Here is a 23868-nt window from a genome sequence, read left to right as displayed (position 1 = left end):
GGAAAAAAAAACTTTATTATGCTCTATTAAACATCCAGAGTCTTTTTCAAATACGTGTGCTTTATTCAAGGTATGACATAGTCATAGGACTGAAAACCTAAAGTGACAATTGAATTTTTTGATTATAAACTTTATTTTATGACTAAGGAATTTACAAGTCATGCTTCAGACAACAATATGCAGTCATGCATTCAGAAGTAGTGCTGGTTACATTGTTTATAGCCTATATTTAAAGTCAAACCTCCAAACAGAACACGTTTTACACCTTTCGTTTTCCCCCTGAAGGTCCGCAAAAAAAAGCATTGTAGGGTATGCAGCAATCTTTAGAATAGGAGTAAGGGTAGAAAGGCTCTGTGAAATGTCCACATTACTGACACCCATGCAAAATGCCTCCATGTGTCCAGCCATGTGCTGAATAGTTTAAATGCAATTCCATTGATGTGTGTGAATGTGTATGTGTGTGTATGTATGTATGTATGTATGTATATATATATATATATATATATATATATATATATATATATTCCATGGAATTGCATTTAAACTATTCTATGTAAGAGCATTAACACATTTGAATGATTGTCTTTCTATGACAGTATTCAGCACCAGTCCTGCATGCTTGGCCCTTCCCTGGTCCTAGTGTTGTGTGACGTGTAGCATCATACATCATTTTGTCACTACCGATAAAGAAATCATTTATATTCACTGTTCCTCAGGGTTAAACAGCAGCACCAATAACCTATTTCAGCAGACGGACACAAAATGTGTGTATATCTATGAAAATCAGAGGTGGAATCCCATCACAGGATACAGCAGTATGTACGTATTTCATTATAGAAGAAGCTATATGCATCTGATTTGTGTGAATATCCTGTTTAATAATTTAGTTAGTTAATCTTGGCATACAAAGCTTATTTTATATATTTTTTACATGTGTTATTGGACTGAAATATTTGCTTTTTATTTTATATTTAAAGGACATATAAAATTAAAGTACAGGGTTTTTTTTTCTGTTAATAAAAGATCTACTAGCAACATTATCAGAATATAGTGTAATGGAGATAAAGCTTTTTAAACTAACGTAAATTCCAGTTTTGAAGAATGGCAATCCATATTATAAGTCCTTTATGGTGGACAGCTGCACGCTCTAGATGGGGCACTTGGAGTATCCGATTTCTTACCTTTCTGCATGGTATGATCAGTTTTACTTATGTACTTATAATATAACACAATGCTGTATAATGCTGGTTTTCGGCTTGTTGCACAAAATATTTTGAGAGCTAGGTGGCAGCAGGGACAATAAAATATGTCATAAATGTACATATTTGTATTTTATAAATGTACTAAACCTTAACGTTGTTACTGTTGTGGTTTTAAATGTAAGCACCCCGTGATTTATAAGACACATAATCCCATCATAGCCACAGTATATAGACTATCCATGGGAATATCATATCATATTAAGGTTAATGGTGTATTCCACATCTTGCATGCTGCCTTTTCTGGCTCTGATTTAGGTATGTGTGTATATTGGGATGGGTCAGGATTTTCTTAAATGGATCCACCATCCTTAGACAAATCCATTAGGAAGGGTAAGATGTAACTTGTATATCTCTCCTCATAGCTATACTGAACCTTAATGATGTGGGGATTACTGTGAACTGAACTGAACTGAATTGGTGGTTTTCCCATTGGTGGCTTTGAGGGACCTGCAACTCCTTTCCTTTGTTTGGAGTCATCTAATCTAAATATTCAGGAGTGCTCGTTCCAACGGATGTCTCCACGTTTATTTCTTTATTATCCAGGTACAAGTGCAATTTTGCGTCTTGCATTTTAGGTGCAGGTTCAGGGCAGTGTTAGTGAGGCACATAGACTGGCCTGGTAAGGTACTGCAGATTGGGGAGGTCGGTCATTTAAAGTATGTTGCTTCTGCACAGCAGGTTCAGAAGCAACGCAGTCCAAATGTTAGGTTACAACAAGGTTAATAGAAGTAAATGAAGAGATATCTGTTGGAACTAGTACCCCCAAAACTTTAAGTTAGTTGACTCCAATTTGGTTTGGTTTTATTTTTCATCAGAACATATTTTTACACCAGGGGTTGAGTCCCTGCAACATATATCCTTGTTAACAGGTGTATCTGGCTATGACTTGCATCCAACTCTAAATCAGCATTAACTTTCCTTAATGAAGCAGGCCCTGGATTTCTAGTGCACGTAGGAATAAATAACTCTTCTTTCACCAACCACAGCCTTACTTCAAGAGTATGAATTAATTTGGTCTTTTCTGTAAGGTTTATTTTACTTTAATTAGTGGTCTCTTGATGCCATCCGTCCACAGTGCGCTCATCATACTTTTTCCTTGCAGTGGGCTGCTAACAGACAGGTATATGTGGAGTGATTCATCTGGCCTCCAGGAGTGTACAAAAACCAGCACGAAGCCTCTCTCCCCTCAGTGGTCCTGGGTAAGTCGCCCTGCACTGACACCTGTATTTAGTTGTGAGAACCAGAGACTCTGTGCCACACAGGTTAACCAGTGTTTGTTTTGAAGGGTATAACTGCTGCCGTGGTATATCTGCTATAAAACAGGTGAATGTTTACTATTCTGAAGCCATTTATCCAAGCACATAAGAGTGAGTAAATATGAACACCATTTTGGCAGCATTTCACACACTGTTAATTATGAAACAAGGAGGCTCAGTACTGAGGACATTTGTGTGTTTGTTTTACTCTCGTGTTACTAAGTACTGCACGTTATTATATTTTAAATGCCACTGGTGTCTTTAGTTTGAGTCTGACCTGTGTACGACTGTGAAATACTTCAATAATCCCATGAAACGTATTCCTATGAATTACACTCTATTATGTACAGTATGAGGGTCTGTAGATACTAATTCTCGGCTCATTAGAGAGTGTTCCCCTGCAGGTTCAAGCAAACCTGGGCATCTTATTGTGGACTAGAGTGACTTGATCATTGCCCAGTGTACAAGCAATGTCACGTGAGTGTGTAAGAATGCTGCAGTTTGCCAACAGCAATCCTGGTGTTATGAAGATAAAACGTTCTTGCTCTGCTACATTAAAGTGAATGATGAATGCTAAGGGCTCCCACAATGTTGAAATGAAAAAAATCTGGACACCCACTGACCTGAAGATCACCCAGGACATAAAATCCACCACAAACTTAATTTTTGGTCCAAAATTAAATAAAGCAATTGTAGGAGTTTTATTCTAACATATGTTGTTAGTTTGGTGCATTAGTCTGAATTATGGAAAAAGAAGCCTTATAAGTTATACATTTAATGTCGAACAAACAGCACATATAAGAATCCTAGCAATAAAGTTCCCATGTAAATTAATTGGTTAAAATTCTGCATGCAGCAACTGAGCGCCAACACACTCTGGTATTACAGTGGGAGCAGCGCCCTTCAGTCACTGTAATGTAACAATGTGGGAGTGTTGGATCATGTCTGCAGCGTTCCGAAGTTTCCATTTGGCCTCCTACAGATAAAAGGCAAAAAGTAAATCTTTAAACCTGTTCATCTCAAAAGGTTTACCTCATTCATCCTATTTGGGAGACACTGCTTAACTATGGGATATAGAGGGCCCTGTGCTAGGAGTGAGGTACTAAACTACACTAAAAATTGTCTGCACTTCTCCCCCTCTATGCCCCTTACGCTGTCCTCCGTTTTTAAACTTAGGGCCCATAGAAGCAGGGCAATCCTTGTTTGGGCAGCACGCCTAACGCCTGTATTCACTCTGAGCCGTAAGAGCTGTTTAAATAAGGAGTTAACCAAGCTCCACTTTAGTCTGTAGAAAAGAGTAGGTTTATTCAGCACTCGGAACACGGTAAAACTGTGGTATGTATAGCTATATTTGTTATGTGTAGGGACAACTTATTGAACCTGTGTGGAACAGTCTTAAGAGTAGGGATATATAATAAGTTTTTCCATATAAATTTCCCAGTCCATTCCAAAACTGTATTCTTAATTTTTTTCTGGAATGTTTCACTCCTGCACTGAAGATTAACTAGGTGTTTGCAATGATAGCAAAGTAGTCCAGAATAGATGAAGAATATATCCGTTTATTGAAGCACAGAAACTCAGTTGCAGAGCATGACGGAACAAAGCAATAAACAAACACAATCCAGGAATAGCAGGTAATTATCAGAACACAGTCCATGTATCATGGAATCCGGGTGTGGCTGGATAGAAAGCAACAGTCTCTGAACATAAACTGGATAACAGGTAATTTGCAGAAACAAAGAAAGAAAGAAACTTACAATGCAATAGATTACTAGACAGAAACAAACGCTGTGAACAAGGTGCTGAAGGAATCCAAGTAAACTGTGAGTTAGGAATGATGGGTAGAAGGTAGCGCTAAAGTTACACAGGAACAAACAATGGTGACCAGAATGTCCAGGGCACAGGATAAGGCAAACAACAAACAATGACCAGCACGGTGGGAAGCAGGTGATCCATCAGGGGAATGAGGTTAACTCCTGCAGGCGAGCACCTCTGGTAACAAAGAGGTACTGTAGGCCTGGTAAAGAATATGGTCATAGTTCTAACAGTGGCTGATTACCATAGTCAGACATTTTCCTAGGCCCTTGTAATTTCCAGGCATCTGATTTATGCTGCTTTAACCATCACTGTTTCTATGATTCTTCAGGAGAACCATACTCGATAGTGGAGATTAGAAGGAAGAAACTTAACAGTGGGTTAAAAACATACTTGCCTACTCTCCGGGAATTTCCGGGAGGCTCCATAATTTCTAACCTTGGAAGAGTAGGCATCCTCCTGGACTATGGTGGAGGCGGGGCCCAGCATGGGTCTCATACCCCTGTCACATGACCTTCCATCCAGGAGATCCTGGAGGGAAGGTTATAAAAGTTGGCAAGTATGGTTAAAAAGCTTATCATTTGGAAATGACAGATTCCCAGGTTGCGTATCTTTGTCCTCTGTCAGCTGCAGAGTTTGTATCGTACTCCGGTGAAGGTATCTGTTGGAATTTTCCTCTCCAGGAATTTGTGAATTGAGCCTGTAATACAGGATGTCTAACTCCATTTCGTCCGTTACTCTTGACTTTCTCAGGAGAGACCAATTGTTGTTGCTGCTGGGCAGTGATTTATTTTCAATTTCTGCTGCTTCCCATCTATCTCAGCATGGCACCTGGAGGGGTCACCTGGTCAGCTATAGAGAAACGGTGGCTACAGCGTAGCACAGCTCAGTCACCAGACCGCACTCCAGGAGCTGCAGCACTCTCCGCCATTCTCCAGGCTGAGGCAGGGCTGACAGCGATCTGTCCAAGCTGTGCTCTCGGGTAAAGCATGGAGTGACAAGGTCTGTGGCAGGGTTAAGTTGGGGGCGGCACAAGGATGCCTTTCTAAATTGGAGAACTCCTGTAATACCGCAGTAACCAGGCAGTGGAGACAAGTCTGTTGGCTTCAAGTACCTGCTCAATACAACTTTTGTCTTCAGTTATGTTTTTTTCCTCTGTGAAAGATGCAGGTCTTTCTAGGCTAATTACTGTTTGTTTGAACTGCTGATTCTACAACAACCGAGAATGCCGTGAGAAAGTTGTTGCAACCCAATTGTGGAGGTGAATGCTGGCAGATTAGTCAGGCAATGCAGAATGGGAGTACCAGACACCCTGCTCAGGAAAGCCACATAATACAGCCTTCAGAAGACTTTTGGTAATTGGTTCTGTCCCTAATAACAGCACCATGGTTGACTGGACCCAGAGGGGAAGGTGCTTTTTCCCAGTAGTAGCAATCCCCGCTCGGCATGCTTTTGCTGAGGAAAAACCGCCATAACTGACAAACTGCTCACTTCTGCCATGTCAGACTCCCTGTCTAGGCTGCTGCTCTGAATGTGGGAATTTTTTTTCCTTTCAGTATTAAGACTGTGTGGCCTGAGTGTGTGCAGTCCTGTCACTGTACTCTTATTGCTTTATGTTATTGAGTACTGACTTTATTAGCCACTCTGTTTTGCCACTTTTCTTTTTACTGTTTTATGTAATACCGCTTTCATACTGCCGCAATATCCCGGGATATTACCGGGGGACAGAGGGGGTCAGAGGCTCCCCCGGAGTCAAAATCCCGTGTAGACCGCGGTCATACTGAACACGGGTCTGCCCGGGGTCTCCATGGCAACATCACAAGAGGAGCTCTGATTGGCTCCTCCTCTGATTATATTTTTTTTTTATTTTTATTTTTTTTCACTTTAACATTGTGTCTGGTGAGACCCGGGTTGAAAAATCCGGGTCGCACCATACATAGTGCAGGCTTCCCGGGGCAGACTCTGGAATTACCCCACCAAAAGGCCCGGGTCTGATGACCCAGTAATTAGACCTGGGACCATTCATACTGCACCTCGATCCGCTTCGTTTGTTTAGCACTCTCTTCTGTCACAGTACTCTGCATGTTATTTTCACATTAAGTACTGACTATATTTTGATCTGCATTAATGTTTTTGTGCTATTTAACCTGCTGGTTCACTCTCTTGGCCTTGATTGCGTTCTACGGTTCTTTTTTCTCTTGTTTTCTCTTGTCACCATGTCGGAAAAAGGGATCACTTCCGGATCCAAGGCTGCTATGGGAAGATCTGTTCTGCACCTCTCATGATCCAGATGCCTAGCAAAATTACCAAATGGTCTTTCAGAACCAAATGCCTAATGCGCGGCTTGTGAGACTGAGGACTAAGGTCTACGTCTGGGGAGGACGCAACTGAGATGGCAGCATGGGCTAAGGCGCTAGCTCAATCCATTGCGGAGCTGGCAAAGAATGCAGCGCGTCCTGTGGAGGTATGTGAACGTATCCCTCCTAGTCTTCCCTTAGGGACTCCAGCAGTGGACCTCCCTTCTCAGGAATGGGCTATAACTGCAATCCAGGAACCCACCTGGGACCAAAATTGTGAGACATTGGTACAGGGATTCGCATGAGTGTCTTCCTTGCTGGAAAGGTTGTTGGAGACTTCATCATCCACCAAGCCTTTTAAGGATTAGGCTCACTCCCAAGTTCATTTCTTAGGAGGAATGGGTACTCTCCTCTCAGGAGGGTAAGATTCAGGGGTATTGCTGAGGAACTGATTTTAGTGGTTAGGCAGACCCTTAACATTTAGAAATCTATATTCGTCGCAGTAGGCACATCACTCAGAACCATTTTAGTGGCCGCTTGGGTCATCAAAGCTCTAACAAATAGTGGGCTGTACAGTATGCCCTCACTGATCTGTACAGATCGGGGAGGGCATACAATTTGAGATGCCCAGATCAGAATTGTTGTTCTTGGTAGACCATGTAAAGGAAGCGTCATGCACTGCGTATTTAAGAGACGCAGTGCATGACGCTGGTCTAAGTCTCCACAGAACCTCGGCCTTAGCAATAGCAGCCAGGCACACTCTCTGACTGAGGTTATGGGAGGCAGATGCAGCATCCAAAGGGACTCTGGGAGCATTCCCCTTTGTTCCTGAATTGGACAGCATCATCTCTCAGGCCAAAGGCGGAAAGAGCTGTTACCTCCCATTTAATGCTCCTTAGCCAAAGATTTTGGTCCCTTGATTACTCTGGGAAAACAAGAGGAACTTCAAAGGGCCAGTCATGTGCCCCACATGGTGGTTACCAAAGGGGTAAACAGTCTTGGCCAGGCAGGAGTCTTAGTTTCAAGCCAGTGGTACCAGTGGATCATGTTTTCCTCAGATTCGTGTGTCGGAGGCATCGTAACAAGAGATTACATCTTGAACCTCTTGGAGCCTCCACTCAAGCAGTTCCTCTCCATGACCCTCCTGAGAGAAAGAGCCAGGAGGTTAGCTTTCAAGAAGCCTTCCAGTCCCTATTGTCCTCAGGATGATTGGGTTATTTCTCAAACCTATTCATACAGAAACCAGACTTGACTTTCTGGCAGGTGGACAAATTCAAGTTGGAGTCCATTCAGACAGTCAGCAATGTCATGTAGCAAGATGAATTTCTCATCACCATGGACATAAAAGATGCGTATCTCCATATCCCAATCTGGAACATGCAGTGGAAAAATCCAATACCAGTTCAGAGCACTATCCTTTGCTGTGGCCACAGTCCCAGGGGCTATTCACAAAAGTTATAGCAGACATTGAAGCTCTCTTATAGTCAAAAGGGCAACGTGTCCTTACTGACTATTGCTTCAGCAAGATGGGTGTCTGAATTGGCTGCTCTGTTTTGCATGACACCATATGTTGTTGTGCAGAACAGCTGTGAACAACAGGGCTTCTTTTGAGCCCAAGGTGGTGTCTAAATTTCATCTAAACTAAGATATTGTTATCGCTACTTTGGACCAGGATCTTCTCTAGAAGAGAGGAATCTCTCCACCTGCTGGATGTAGTTAGAGACTTAATGGGTTTATGTAGACAGCTCGTCATCATTACGTTGAACAGATAGCTTCCTTGTTTTTTAGAACTCGCACAATACAGAATGGTCGGCCACAAAGCAAAAAGTGGCAAGTTAGATTTAAGCTACCATCTGTCTGGCTTATTTCTTAGAGGGAACTACAGTTCCAAGTGATTTTACAGATCACTCTACCAGATCAGTGAACACCTCCTGGGTAGTGTGGCATAGAGCCTCGGTTTAACCGTTATGTTCTGCAGCAACCTGGGGCCTGATTCATTAAGGATCTTAACTTAAGAAACTTCTTATTTCAGTCTCCTGGACAAAACCATATTACAATGCAAGGGGTGCAAATTAGTATTCTGTTTTGCACATAAGTTAAATACTGACTGTTTTTTCATGTAGCACACAAATACTTGATAGCTTATTTGTACACTGAAATTTAAAGTTGATATTTGTGTGCTACATGAAAAAACAGTCACTATTTAACTGATGTGCAAAACAGAATACTAATTTGCACCCCTTGCATTGTAATATGGTTTTGTCCAGAAAACTTAAGTAAGAAAACTTACTCAATTTCTTGCCTAAGTTCCTTAATGAATCAGGCCCTGTGTGGCTAGGTTCAATGTCAAAGGCAACAGCTTTAGAAACAAAAGATTTGCGCTAGCAGTGTCTGAGTGTTCTCTGCCTTAGGGGCAGCCTTGGAACATTGCCATGGTTAAGCTAGTGTCCCCCAAAATATGATAATGAAAGAGGATTTATTTTTTTACTCGCAGTAAAATCCATTTCTCATAATCAGTTTGGGTCCCAGTGCATTCCCACCCCATTTTTGTAGTTAGTTAACAAACTGAGGACTTCTGTTGGAAGGGGCATAGACAGGTTGTAGTCTAAAAAATTGCTTTGGTCCCAGCACAGTGACTTCTATAGTCCATGGTTAAGCAGTACTCACCAAAAGGAGTTTACGTTGAGTACAAAGATTCCTCCTTTCACCCATTCATAACCACAGAAATTTTTGCACAACAATAACTTGTTATGGTGTATATGACTATGGTATGACACCTTATTGCTTTCAATCATCACCTATTCCGTGTGTACCCTGGCTGATAGCCAATCAGATTAGTTGCCGGAGATGAGTGAGCTGATCTTGTTAGAGGCAGTGATCTGTTCAGTAATGTAAGTTCAGTTATGTAAGTGAGGATAGAGCTGCATGTGACCAGGGCAGTGTTATGATGAGTGTTATCACTAAATGTAGTCTGCAGATTCTAATATCTATAACAGTACTACTCTTTGTGTGGCTTGTTAAGGGCTTGGTCTACTTAGGAAGGACATGAGTGTACTTATAAATACGCTACAGTTTATTTTGTATTTATTATATTTTTATTTTGTCTGCAATTTTCTACAAATCGTTTATGATGAGAGTATGTGTTAAGATGCAGGAATTTATGGTTAGAAGTCATGACATGATCACTCCTTTACTGATCAGTTACAGTTAAGATATATGGAAACTTGCTTAGACTACATTTATTAACTGACACTTTTATATACTACTTAAAGGATAACTCCTCCCAAAACTAAGAATGTGGTTTTAGGTGGAGTACAAAGAGTTGAAGCGAAAAATAAAAAGAACTGCTTACTTACCTGTTAGCCTCCGTTCATCCACTGCGGTCCCCAATGGCTCTATTGGACTCCGCTGCACTCCACACTCTTCTCTGTGTTTAAGACACGCTGAGCGGTTGTTGAGACTCTACCTCTTGAGCTAATGAGATGTTTATGTTGGAGGAGCAGCAACAACAACTGGGACATTTACAACAGGGTTCCGGGACCTAGGAGCTTCACTTACCACATTTTGGGGATAGATGACAGACTTACTGTACAGTAACTGCAAGGGCTTAGTGCAGTCTATTTTAACTATATGACTTAAATTCAGTAAAGCGCTTAGTTAGACAAAGCACACAGCCTGCTGCACACATCAGCCTGGGGTCCAACACCTACTTATCTCAGGACATCTAAACCTCACGTCTCTCCACTGGCCGGCCACCCTCTCTGTTGGTTGAAGACTGCAACAACATTAATCTTTCTACGTACAATGCATAGGAATTAGTAAGCAGGGGGTTCAGGAAGTGATGCGCTCAGTTGCCCAATAACTGAAACTTGATGTGACTGCGGTGATTAAATTACTGCCAGTCTTTTCAGTAGCAGGTCCGTGCTGAAGACCAGAGGGAGGAATCTAGGGTTGGACAACTACTGGTGTCTACTATTATGTTCCGGAGCTCCACCAATTTATTTATTTTTTAAATCTAAGCTGCAGGTAAAGGTGTACTCCACCTATACTTATTATTTGTACATAATCCCTCACCCCCAACTCATAGACTCAGAGGAACAGCCCATTGTCACAACCAGGAGAAGAAACTATGAGCTGAAAGATTGTCAACATAACTGAATTGATAACCAGCAATAAGCAGCAACCAACATTGATGTCTCCAGAACTGCCAGGATCTGGGGCATGAAAACCCCACATTTATACTAATTGTTGTGGGGGAGGGGTTATTGTGTAAATATTTAATCCAAGTGGAGTTCCTCTATAACGTTTCAAGATCAGAGATAGCTAGTAGACTCCATGGTCTGTTTGCAAATGATGTACAGTTCCATTCCCAAACATATCTGGTGCTCCAAAAAGTAAACTTATTTAGTAATACCTATCTCCTGTGTGCTGTAACCAACAGCAACTTATCAGACATATGCTTTTATAATTTTTTGCGGTTCAGTAATCTTTAGCAACCAATCAGACATTTGCTCTCATCGTTGGAACTGGAAATTGGCATCTTATCTTGTTTCTTTGCTACTGATTACAGCACATTTATGCTTTTTGCAGTGCTTGTAGTGCTGTATCTTGTGCATAAAACAATTTTTGTGCTCTTGAACATGATGATTTAACATTGCACGTGACAAATGCAGCTGTCTTATCCATTTCCATTCTTTGCAGGCCTCCGAATGGTATGTAGACTTCAAAGTTCCTGGTGAAACTGATCGAGAAGGATGGCAGTACGCAGCAGACTTCCCAGGGTGAGTAAGTCCGCTCCCAGTTTCTGCATAAATTACACAGTAATGGATATTTTATGCTGTGAATTAAATATTGTCAAGGAGATGCACAAATAGGCTAATATGTAAGAATTAATATTAGTACACATTTACTCAACACTAAAGCTTCTTCAAAACATATTCCGCAAAATTATTGTGGTTGACGAGTTGACGGAATACTGTAGTTTCTCTAACAATATCTGCCTTTAGTTTACTCAAACAAATAATTCCAGGTTCAAGGTAATAGCTCAAAAAGGTTATTTGGTCATGAAGTGTCTCGTGCCTCAGTGATGTCACTGGTTCCTAGTGAAATTGATAGGCTAAATTCTCATGGTTATTGATTGAGTCCAGAAAATTGTTCCTTCCACCGTGTGTAGATGATGGATGCACTTTAAAGCGGACTTCTCACAACAAATCAATTTATTGTACTAGTAATACTTGAGCAACTACCTATAAATTGGGCTTGATATTTGTTCCCGAAATGCCTAATTATTCTCTCTTATTCCTGGCTAATGCCTTGTTGCATTCTATGCAAATGAGAATAAGTAGACGAATCCACAAGCACCTTAGAAGTTCACACAGAAAGAGTCAGCATATAGTGATGATCGTTACATCAGCCAATGATAATAAACATACCTTGGGTTGTCGAATCCCTGACAAACCTATGTGTTACCCTTAAGTTCCAGAATAGAAAAGTATTCAGTTTTAAATAAAGTTTTGAAAACAACACAGCCAATATTTGCTGAATTAAGCTATGGCCACCATTATTTATTTAAATACCTCTATGTTTTAAACTCTCTCCTGGGCAGCTTACCCTTTGTTTTCAGGTCTGTATATATTTATCTATCTTATGCGTCTTTTATATATGGCCTGTTTCTCTACTGTCCGGCACTGTGGAAGACTGTGGCGCCTTGAAAATAAACGACAACTATAATATGTTCAGAATTATATCAACTTTTTGTTCATACATCTACAGCAATAAAAGGAAGAACCTATTGCAGTTATTTAGGCCCTTTGGGGGTTTCCTATGGAGCAAGAGGTAAAATGTCCTGAAGATGAGAATAAGCCACTTGGCCGCTGTGTACTAAACTCGTTCCGCTCCTAACATGACGCTCCACTGTCCGTCAAGAAACAAATCGATGTCAGCAGTAATATAATCACTGTATGTCTACTAACCAGCCAATAGCTTATGATGATTGCTGTCATTATGTGTATATGATTCTCTAGCTCTGATGGGCAAACATGATCATTTATTTACAGTATGTTTATTAATTTGCCATTTTCAAGGTTGGCATCATACATTAAAATAGTTCCACCGCTAAACATGGCAGAGTTTAGATGAATTAATATAGTCATATAGCCGTGTAAATACTTTCCATTACAGATGTTATGTGTCTATAGTGAAACAGTGATTGCCTCACTAGTAATAAACATGTGCCTATATGCAATGGGATCAGTGAAGCTTCAAATAACTCCTAAGCGTTAATGGATTCCATCTACTTTACTATATAGAAGCTAATGTTAATATAAGTGGTGATTTTGACAGTAACCAGCAGCAGCTGAATTCCTGGTTTTAATTTATGTTTTGATAATTGATGGAAAGAGGTGCAGAGAAGGCTTTAGAGAATCATTGCTTGTGGTGTCAGGTCTCTAAGTCCACCTGTCATTTACTCTCACTGTAGACACCTATTTTGTAGGTTGGACCAATAATTATTGCATCCCTCCCGGGATTGGTTCCTGGTAAATTGATAGGTTATCTTCTCATGAAGGCGGACTGAAAATAGCTGTGTCCATGTGCAAATGCTTCCGGTGTTCTGTAGCATTTCTATCCAGATGCTGAGAGGAGAAAGATTGCAGCTCTGGCTTTGAACGGCCCTAATGCAGAACTGCGACAGCATTGATGTCCCTTGAATGTTGTATCATCCAGAAAGAATGTCATTGTAGAAAGAATGTCATTTCAGAATGAATTCACCTTTAAAGCAATTCTGTAAACCAGTCTTGAAGATTTTTTTGAAAGATTTGGGGAAGAAAAAATAAGAATCAATAACTAGAAACCACAGTGTAATAAATTAGCAGATAAGAGATTAACCTGTTGGTCTAGAAATAGTCATATAAAACTAAGGCCTGCAGTGCATTGTATTCCCTGCTAGAAACAAAGAGGTTAACCTGAAGTCTGCTTCTAAGAACTAAATGTTATTTGAGAGAACAGGGCGTTTGTTGAAATTGGCATAGAGGAGATTAAAGAAACAATGAGCCTGGTCTGCATGAAACACATTATAGCATGTGGGATATACTGGAGAGGTCATCTTATAAATACATGTTCTGTATACATCTCTGTACAGGTCTTATCATGGCTACAAGACCATTAAAGATTTTGTCAGACGAAGACGATGGGCAAGGTAAATATGACATCACCAGGCCATATTAGGACAGGAGAGACTTGATATATGTCTCTTGTCTCTCATTATCAATATATTAAGAGTGATCAAATTTTACTACTGATACTTTGGACTTGTGGTATATGACGATGCATGCTAGGTCACAGTGCTGATCGCTTTGTGAATTTCCTGAACTAAACTAAAGTCTAAATAAAATATTTTTGCCGAAAATATAAAATAAACAGGCTAATCTTACCCACACATCCTGCGGTCCAATATCGCAGCATGTATAGCCCAAATTGAACATTGATCCTGTTGCCCGGGACAACCTGTAAGATTGGCTTATGTATGGCTAGCTTGTGACTGGCACCAGCTTGCTGAGCATGTTGGGAGTAATGTACTCGTACAAGCAGACACAGGTTGCGTAAGCTTGCTCTCTTGGGCACTATTTCAAATCCTAATCTAAAAAGGCAAAAGCTATCCCACCCATTCCAAAGCAGTCTCCAGTAGAGCTAATCCGAAATACTGTATGTATTATCTTTGTTTGAAACTGAAACTCACCTACTCCTCTCATCATTAGAGGGTAGGTGCATTATGTCAGACATCATGTAAAAACCCCATACTGACTATTTTTGGATTTTGGAACAGGCCCTCTGTAACCAATTGTTCTTTTGTATGTTCTTCTCTACTTAGGCTAGGTACACACTTGAGAATTTTCCAACCAATCTGTTATCTACAACGATTGTACCTACGACCGATGGTCCGACCAGTCGGATGATTCATTCATACACACTACACACTATTTACCTTCAGATCTGTGCTCTTCATCTGGTCCATTAGTGGTTTAGAGAATGACAGCACAATATACATTCATTCATTCCAGTCACACTAGCTATCCACATGTCATAACGAAGTTTGTTAGCTTCTGTGACTCTGAAGCAAAATATTCAGTCTCAGAACATATTAATTATTCCATCTACAGCACCCTCTACATTTAGTCACCGGCATCAGCTGAAAAGACCATGGGCTAGATTTACTAAGCTGCGGGTTTGAAAAAGTGGGGATGTTGCCTATAGCAACCAATCAGATTCTAGCTTTCATTTTGTAGAAAGCACTAAATAAATGAAAGCTAGAATCTGATTGGTTGCTATAGGCAACATCCCCACTTTTTCAAACCCGCAGCTTAGTAAATCTAGCCCCATGACTGTAAACTCTATGGAGATCGTGATGGTGAGTGCATACACACTGCATGATTGGAACAAGATTATTAAAACAGTATATCCAACCAAATGAAACGACAATCGACACTTTGAAATGACTGTCGTTTGTCATGTAAGTATACACACTAACGCGATATGTGGTCAAGCGGTAGTTTATCGGGTGATTGGCCTGATAATTGGCTGAAAAGCCTCCAGTGTGTACCGAGCCTTATTTCTAGATAAAACATACAAAAGGCCAAAATCCTACACACTCGGCCACATACAAATCTGGCAGAATATTTGAAATATATTTAATTAGAAATGAAAAGATTCAGCGATTCCTGACTTGATTGTATAAGTGTACTAATAATCAGCCTTGATTGTGGTTTTCCGTTATTACAATATGTAATGTTTGGTGTGTCATGAAGGTGTATCACAATATCTAAAGGTTGGGAACTACTGTGTTAGAACTGTAGCTTTGCCTTTATGCGTTTCACTGAAACCTGTTTCCTTTGTAGAAAATGCAGAATAGTGACAATTGGACCGTGGCTGGAAGTCCCTCCAATCTCTTTGCTGGATGTGTCCATATCTCCAGGAAGAAGGAGCCAGAACGATGACTCCATAGCTGTCTGGGCCATCAGCAACAAAGGAGATGTCCTGTGCCGACTGGATGTCACTAAGCAGACTCCAGCTGTAAGATCAGTGCGCAATGGCTGTGTTCTCCTTACATTGATGAAGTTTTTATTCATAGGGATGGTTAGACCTGACAGGGGTCTCCTGAACTTAAAATGTGTGTTCATGCTTCTCGCCTCATTCACAAATGTATATTTAAAGTCCCCATCATTTTACAAAACATACAGGGTTTGAAATTGTATTTACTTTTCTACATAGATGAGTTCAAACTAGTGTGCAACGCTCTCAGACTGTGCTTTACATCAGTGGCGAATCTAGACTTTATTTTTAGGGGAGGGGGGGGGCAATTTTGCATAGTCACTCCCCTACTTCTTTCTGATTAGCTGGTACCAGTTGGCCCTTCCCCTCCTCTGTTTTGATTGGCGTCTTGGCTCCAATTTAAAGGTATGCTTGTGCTGCAGCGTGTTACCGAAAAACCCCTGTAGATATTCTCAATGTGGGTAGGTCCTGCGCTAGAGTATTCCTCTTCACACTACTGCTCTTGTTACTGATATAGACCGTAACACTACCTATGACCACAACAACACATTAGAAATTACCTTAGTTTACAACCTATCTTGAATGTATCCACATGCGAGTTTAGGTGGTTTGGTGTTGAAGTCAGTTTATATTGAACTCAGTGTTAATAACAGTACTACACAGTTGCATTCCCTATTTATTTAATTTTGTGGTGGATTTAATCCTGCCCATTGACTGCAGTCGGTTTGCTGCGTTTCTGTAGAAGCAAAAGTTGCTGAATGAACTCTGCACTCTATACCTAAGTCTATCCTTCATTATTTTATCCGGTACTTTATTGTTTGCTTATTTTGTAACCTTTGATACTATCGCTTTTACTTTATGCTAAAAATCATGTCACCTCCCCATTGATTTTAGAATGCTCTATGTTATATTTTAGAGTCAGATATTCATACATAATTTTTGGTATGGTCACGTTCTATAGGAAAACAGTGTATATCAGCATTGCTGTCATTGTAAAGCTCATTGGTTGAACCAAAGTCTTACTTGCTGTAGCAGACATGGAAAATGTAATGGGTTTTGTATTATACGGTCACATAGATATCTTGAGATGTTCAGAAAAAGTTTTCTCCTTATGGGTCTTCTCTACCTAGGCCTCTCTTAGTCCATTTATGTGTTTTATTGTTTACATGTCTTGTAGGGTTCCTCTTGGCTCCATGTCGGAACAGACCAGCCATTCGTTTCTGTGTCAGTAGGAGGATGCCTCCAAGTGTGGGCTATAGCACGGGACGGATCTGCTTTCTATCGGGGTTCAGTGTCCTCCAGTCAACCAGCAGGTATATGCTCCGAGTGTGCTGGAATTTGTTTATTGATTTAATTGTATTGATCATGGGTTGCTCATCATTGTACAAGTCTCATACCTAGACATTTAAGCACAAGAGATAAGTACCTGTAGACGGAGGATAGACACATGGCACAAGGACAGGCACCCAGACAGAGGAGACGCTGACAAAGAGGACACTACATGTAACCTATAAAAGTACACAGGTACACAAAAGGCAGCAGAAAACAAAGCTACATAAAGAGGCACATCGAAGAAGAATAAACCATCTTTGTATCACTGCAATCAAACATTTTTTTTTTTAACATAGTGCACATTAAGAGTAAATGTCAGGTACACAAGAACATTGTTTTCTGCTTCCTATTGGGGATGGCCTGGGGCTGTTTTGACAGGCACGTGACAGAGCAGGTACTGCGCGCTATGAATGGTAGGTAAATAGCAGCCCCATATCAGAGGTGACCTTCTACCAGCCTTAATAGAAAGGTAAATATGTATCTATGTCAGTGGCAAACAATTAATCTGGGATATTCAAGCAACACTTTGAAACTGATAATCTTAATGTAAAAATAGCTTGGGACAAATGCTTTGTTTCCAGTAGTCAGTGTTTGTACCAATTTACTTATCTAGATGAATCCAAACATTGACCCCTCTAGAAAGTACAATGATAATCCTATTTGGAAAGATTACAGGTGGTGCTATGTAGTGTAAAGCCAGCTGGTTGGATCTCGTCCAACACCTCTACCTATATGTGTGGCCCAATTGAATATTGAGGAATGCTCTGGTCATGTTGCTGGATCAGTCAATGTGTGACCAGCATAACTGTATCTAGTAGAGTCTGCTCACTCAATAGTGGGTTACCTATAGACTTGTCCTATTCTGTAAACTGCAATAGAGAAAAAGGTCTGCAGTGTACATTTATTCATCGGTGCACAGTGAAAATGTTTTGTTTCTGTGTCGTTACAGAAATAAACATAAAACACTGTATATGTATTAGTTTATGTATTATTAGTTGCATTAAATTATTCGTTATTCCTTGCATATTTGTTGCACCAAAACAGCCCGCACTCTGGAGAATGATCCTATTTCAGGCACACACTATCCTGTAGGCAATATGTCTGCTATCTGCTGACCACAACAACAGCCAGTGAGATACCACATCAGAACACTCGCATGTGTTGCCGACTTGTTAACTCCACTCAAGCTCGGCATCAAGACCCTGTGTTGCCAAACAATGGACTCGTAAAACATCTTCTGCAAGAAATTGTAGTTCTCATTTCATTTCTAATGTGCATGTTTCAGATGCTGCTGTATGTTTTACAATAGTAACATAAATTGATGATATTGTCCCTGTAGATTAGACAAAAACACAGAGAACTTGATTAGCACATAGTGAATCTAGCTGCTTGTTGATTGCGTTAATATTATGTATTTCATTCTTGCTTCGGTGTAGGTGATTGCTGGTATCACATTCCCTCTCCACCGAAACAGAAGCTGCAGCAGGTCTCCGTAGGACAGACATCCGTATTAGCGGTGGATGGAAACAGTAAGTGCTGGTCAAAAGCCTTGTGTTTAACTTACCTGTACAGCAGTATATATATGTAAGTTTGAACATGAAAATAATCAAACATTTTTGTAAATGTCCATTTCTGACTATAATTTGTGGACAGTGGAAAAAAAAAAAGTCGCTTAAAATAGAGACATCTAAACCTGTTTAAAATACTGCAAAATTGTGAAGGCGTGTGTGTGTATATATATATATATATATATATATATATATATATATATATATATATATATATATATATATATATATATATATATATATATATATTCTCGTTTTCCTTTCAGGTAATTTATGGTTTCGGCAAGGCACTACACCAAGCTACCCTCAGGGATCCAGCTGGGAACATGTGTCAAACAACATCCGCAAAGTGTCTGTGGGTCCCCTTGATCAGGTAAGTTCTGTATGAGTGGCTGTAACGTGTTATCGGTTATAATTTACTACAATGCAGTGGTTCTCATTACTGTGCAGACCATATTTAACAGAGAAGTTGCAATTACTGTATAAAATAAATACATAATACATCTATGGGGAGAGTGTGGTTATTTAGTCGGAAACTAATCAAAACGTTTACTAGTTCTAGGTCAGTTATGAAAGTGAAAAACGTGCGGGCTCGCTGAGCTTTACTATTTGCACACATTTTGGTTTTGGGAACTGCACCTACTTCTGCAGGATTGCCGATCTGACCGGAAATGCGCATATTGGAAAGACTGAAAATGTCACATCAAAGTCCAGCCAACTAGCAGTTTAAGAGCACACCCTTTTTTTCATTTAAACTCTCTGTTTTTCCCCTAAAATACTGCTCAGTTCATCTTTGTTTACTTCTTTATAACATGTGTCACTTTTGTGTCATTCGCTGTTTTTATTACTTTAGCCGAAATGCATATAGAACAGTGCTTTCCGTACATAACGCGTCTCAGTGAAAATACAGGATTACTGGCGCCTCCTGAGTATTTGTAAACCTCATGTTCCTTTGTGAATAAGTTGTGCAAACCCCATTTGTACACCTCCTTTACCCCTTGGATCTCACAGTCACAGACCTATCCTGCACTCAGCACCCTCCACAGACACCACTTTCTTGGCCTACAAATCTATTCTCTTCCATGTAAAAACAGGTACATTTGGAAACGGCACAAAAGTCATAAGCACCAATCGTGTTGCATGTTTTGTACTCTCGTAAATGACTGTTACTGTGTAACTTGCTGTAGAATGATGAAAGCTACTGGCTGATTGGTTTCTGCTTTACACTTATTAAATATATATAACCCACTTTCCAGATACGTTGCTGTGAACACATTAATATCCTGAGACAAGTTCATAAGTATTTTTATGGTCTTGCGTGACCATTTCCTTAGTAACATAATTTATGTAGAGATCTATTGTGGCTGAATAAATCTTAAAACATTTTACTTTTAAACAGCCTATTCTTTAATGCAATCTGGGACATTTCCGAAAACTGGTGCGTATATAACTGTACAGAAGAGGTGCTTTAACCCATAGCAACCTGCACATATTACCGTTGTTGTTATTGCATTGCACAGTTTAGACCAGTGTTGGCTAGCCAATGACACTCCAGGTGTTGTGAAACTACACGTCCCAGCATACCCTTCCAGCAATAAGCTGCTACATATTGGCAAAGCATGCTGGGACTTGTAGTTTCACAAGCACCTGGAGTGTCACGGGTTAGCAAACACTGGTTTAGACTATAAAAACAGATATCTGATTGGTTGATATGGATTGCAGAACCTTTCTGCATAGCTGCCTGCACACCAGTTTTCAATAGTATCTCTAAATATATTTAGAAAAATGAAGTGTTGAATATGACAACCTATTTCACTCCATTTAAGAAAAAGCAAATGCTTGTTTTAATGCTCCAGACTTCAAGCACATTTTCGCATGTAAAATGTGTTCTCTATATTGAATGACATCATTTTCGCATTCTTAGCCTTTGATTAAGTAGATTGTCACCTACACACCACTCTGCATTAAACAGACAACAATGAATTGTCATGGCTATCAATGTGAGTGTGAATATCCCATGTACTGGCGGGAGCACGCTCACTGTGATCCTGAGAAACACCCTGTGACATCATCAGGCTGACCAGCTTTCAGCACATTGGTTCTGAATGGTCACATGAGCTCAGTTTTACAGGAACTAATATAAATAAAGCCAGAGGTAGTGTGACAAAGAGGGAGGGTTACAGTTTTGTAGCTTTTTCTTAACAATGGTATTTATTACAGATGAACAATTTATTCTCTAGATAGCAGTAGCAAAAGAACTACTATTGTGTTTTGGTTGTGAGCCGTACAAAGGCAAATTACAGTGCGCAAACAGAATATGTATTCGAGTTTGTGTTGTTTATGGAGCAACGTATTGTCTATACTGCTCCATAAGGGCATATTTTGTGTAAAAATGGGGCCTCCCTTTAACAGTCCAAAAATTAATAGAAACCTGTGAATCTAGCCGTGGGCTCTCATTATCAGCAAATATAGGTTGCTGTGCTGTTGGTTACAGGAGAAATAGTCTATCGAGCATAAGGAACTAAAGATCATGGTGCGAAAGGCAGCACAGAAACGGCGAATACGTTTATTATGCGAGCTACACAACGTGAAGGCAAATACTGAATATGAGAGAGTCCCACTCACTAGAGCTTTCAGTGAAAAAAAATATCTCACAGTATGAGGATATCTCCTAGTGCAAAAGATATCTCCTAGTGCAAAAGATGTCTCCCAGTGCAATAGATGTCTCCCAGATCAAAAGATATCTCACCGCAATTACAGAGCAAATATCAGAAGTCAATTTCATAAATTGTGTCTTTATATTATTGAAATGCAAAGTCACACCAACTGTGAACATGAATTCATTTAGATTTGTACATTCTGTTAAACAGTAGCGTATTAGTTGATGCTTATAATAATTATAATACACTTGAGAGGCTCTATCTAGGGGTGTTTGAGATCTTACATAGCGGACAGTGTTTATTTACTGTAATGTGTAGATTGAAATGTGCTGTCTCCAACAATGACTCAGATTTGACTCTTTCTTACAAGGTGGGAACATATCGATTAATGAATATAAATGTGCTTCTTCTAGTTACTATTTTACAGAAGATCTGCCCTGTTCCAGCATGTTGGTATATTCCATATATAAGAACCAGCAGTAGCCCCATAATTGAATTTATGTTGACTCCTTATTTCCTGAGGTTCTTCTAATGATCTGACACCTGATCTGTAGTATGACCTTTGCTTCTTGCCCTTTCCACTCCATTAATATGCAAATTACACCATTATTAGTGCATGTTTTGTGACAAGTGATCTCTGCTCGTACTACTCACAATACATGGAGACTTTAACTAGTCTGAGTAATCTCATGTTACTCCCAGAGCCAATTGGTGGCTTGTATAGCAGGTCTTAGTGCCTGTGAAAGAGACGTTGGATAAAAGTCTGAGATTTAAAAACATTATAATTTTTTTCTATGTGAAATGCACACGCACAATGGACCTAACAAGGCAAAATAACCTGCGTCCACACCCTGTAATCTTCATGCTCTGTAATCTGCTTTCTCTGGACCTCGGAGCATCCCGCCATTGTGCTAGTCGGCAGAGGGAGAGTTGTTTCCTAAAAATCTCCTTTTCAGAGTAACATTTATTCTATTGTTGTTTATCCAACTAATCTGTCCTGTTTTTATCTTCTGTCATTTTCAGATTTGGGTGATTGCAGACAAAGTACAGGGCAGCCATAGTCTGAGCGTCGGAACCGTCTGCCATCGCTTGGGGGTTCAGCCAATGGCACTGAAGGGAAATTCGTGGGATTACGGCATAGGGGTGAGTGTGGTTACAGAAATGCTGCTTCTCGTCTCCACGTTACATCCTTTCCTGCATTACAATCCTGTTCTTAATCATCATCATCACCATATAGCGCCACTAATTCCGTAGCACTGTTCAGAGAACTCATTCACATCAGTCCCTGCCCCATTGGAGCTTACAGTCTAAATTCCCTAACACACACACACACACACACACACACACACACACACACACACACACACACACACAGAGACTAGGGTCAATTTTGATAGTTCTTCATAGAAACCATCAATCACCGCAAACAGGGACACTTTTTACATCTTTATTACAAAGTTGTGCTGTTTTATTTCCATTCACAGACACACAGAGAAATGTCTGTGACATTCATAAAGCACAACTACTTACACAGGCCACAAACCTCCCTGCTAGAACGTCTACAATATACAGGGCAGGGTGTTGTTATACATTCTGCAGGGGGTTTATCCATAAACATATATTCACGAGACCCAAAAGAGTGTAGTTTTGGATGGAAAGAGGGACAGAGGCATTTGGGCCTAGAAGAGAGAGAGTGCCTCCCCCCTCAACATATATTCTCTTACAGTCCTTCATTTTCCACCTCCATTCCTCAGTCCTCCATACTCACAGGAGAGTTTTCTCTCTTCAACGAATCCTTCCCAGACTCATACCTACCCCTTAACCCTAAACGTGTCAAGCCCACGACAGTCACACGCTTAAAACATCAAGCCAGAAATGCTGGGCTTGTGTATGGGAGTGTAGAATCACCTAGGTTTTAAAATGCAAATCGTAATGCAAAAACAATCGCCCCTCTAATACCTTGGAAATCATGGGGATGCGTCCCAAGTGACACCTAATGATACCTGATTATTACCATTCATCTGCGGCACTTTGTACTCTGGGATAAATCCAGATTTTAATGCTATTTGTTGTGTTAAAAGCAGCTTGGACCAGCAGCTGCTATCAGTAACAGCACCAATGACACCAGCAACCAATGCCATTCCACCTAACCACCTAATCAAAACCCATTTCCACCTGTGTCTGTTTCCTAGTCTAACTCCCTCCACCATGTCCCCACTTCACAGTGTCTCATCAAAATCAAAAACAATTGTCACCTGAGAGAGTTTTCTTTCCCTGCATTCATCTCGTTCTGTGTTCCAGCAAAATACGCTTTCTGCCATCTCTGCCAGTGTTGATGATTACGTTATGTCTCAGGGCACACACTGATGATGTCACTGTGTGTCTGTTTCAGGGAGGCTGGGAACATGTGACTGTCAGAGGAAATGCAGGTTGTAGCAGCGTGCAGCCTAAACTAAACTCCACTCAGTCCCTGGACACCCATAAAGAAGACAAGAAGGAAAATCCGCCATCATCTACTGAATCTGAAAATCTAAGCGCACAGTGCAGTTAGTTGTTAGAATGAAGAGGCATACTCCCTAGTTACCACCTAACCATGCAAATACTGGCTAAGTCAATTGATTATATAGTATATA

The 23868-nt window shown here is 40.3% G+C and overlaps 1 protein-coding gene across 3 annotated transcripts in view; it reads left to right on the top strand.

Annotated features, from left to right (window-relative positions):
* The window catches only part of TECPR1 (tectonin beta-propeller repeat containing 1), a 74354-nt gene extending 50486 nt beyond the window's left edge, over positions 1–23868 (top strand). For 2 of the 3 annotated variants that reach the window (XM_075179675.1, XM_075179674.1), the window contains exons 16-26: positions 717–819; positions 2365–2461; positions 11332–11411; positions 12403–12465; positions 13769–13825; positions 15522–15696; positions 16853–16988; positions 18444–18536; positions 18842–18948; positions 22259–22378; positions 23628–23868. In XM_075179675.1, the coding sequence (XP_075035776.1) occupies positions 717–819; positions 2365–2461; positions 11332–11411; positions 12403–12465; positions 13769–13825; positions 15522–15696; positions 16853–16988; positions 18444–18536; positions 18842–18948; positions 22259–22378; positions 23628–23786 (1190 nt within the window). In that variant the 3' untranslated portion in view covers positions 23787–23868. The remainder of the gene's footprint in view (positions 1–716; positions 820–2364; positions 2462–11331; positions 11412–12402; positions 12466–13768; positions 13826–15521; positions 15697–16852; positions 16989–18443; positions 18537–18841; positions 18949–22258; positions 22379–23627) is intronic. The other variant, XM_075179676.1, reaches the window with a different exon arrangement.

The sequence above is a fragment of the Mixophyes fleayi genome, chromosome 7 (assembly GCF_038048845.1).
Source record: "Mixophyes fleayi isolate aMixFle1 chromosome 7, aMixFle1.hap1, whole genome shotgun sequence".
NCBI lineage: Eukaryota > Metazoa > Chordata > Amphibia > Anura > Limnodynastidae > Mixophyes > Mixophyes fleayi.
Note: the sequence above shows the minus strand (reverse complement) of the source record. Positions and strands in the feature narration are given on the sequence as shown.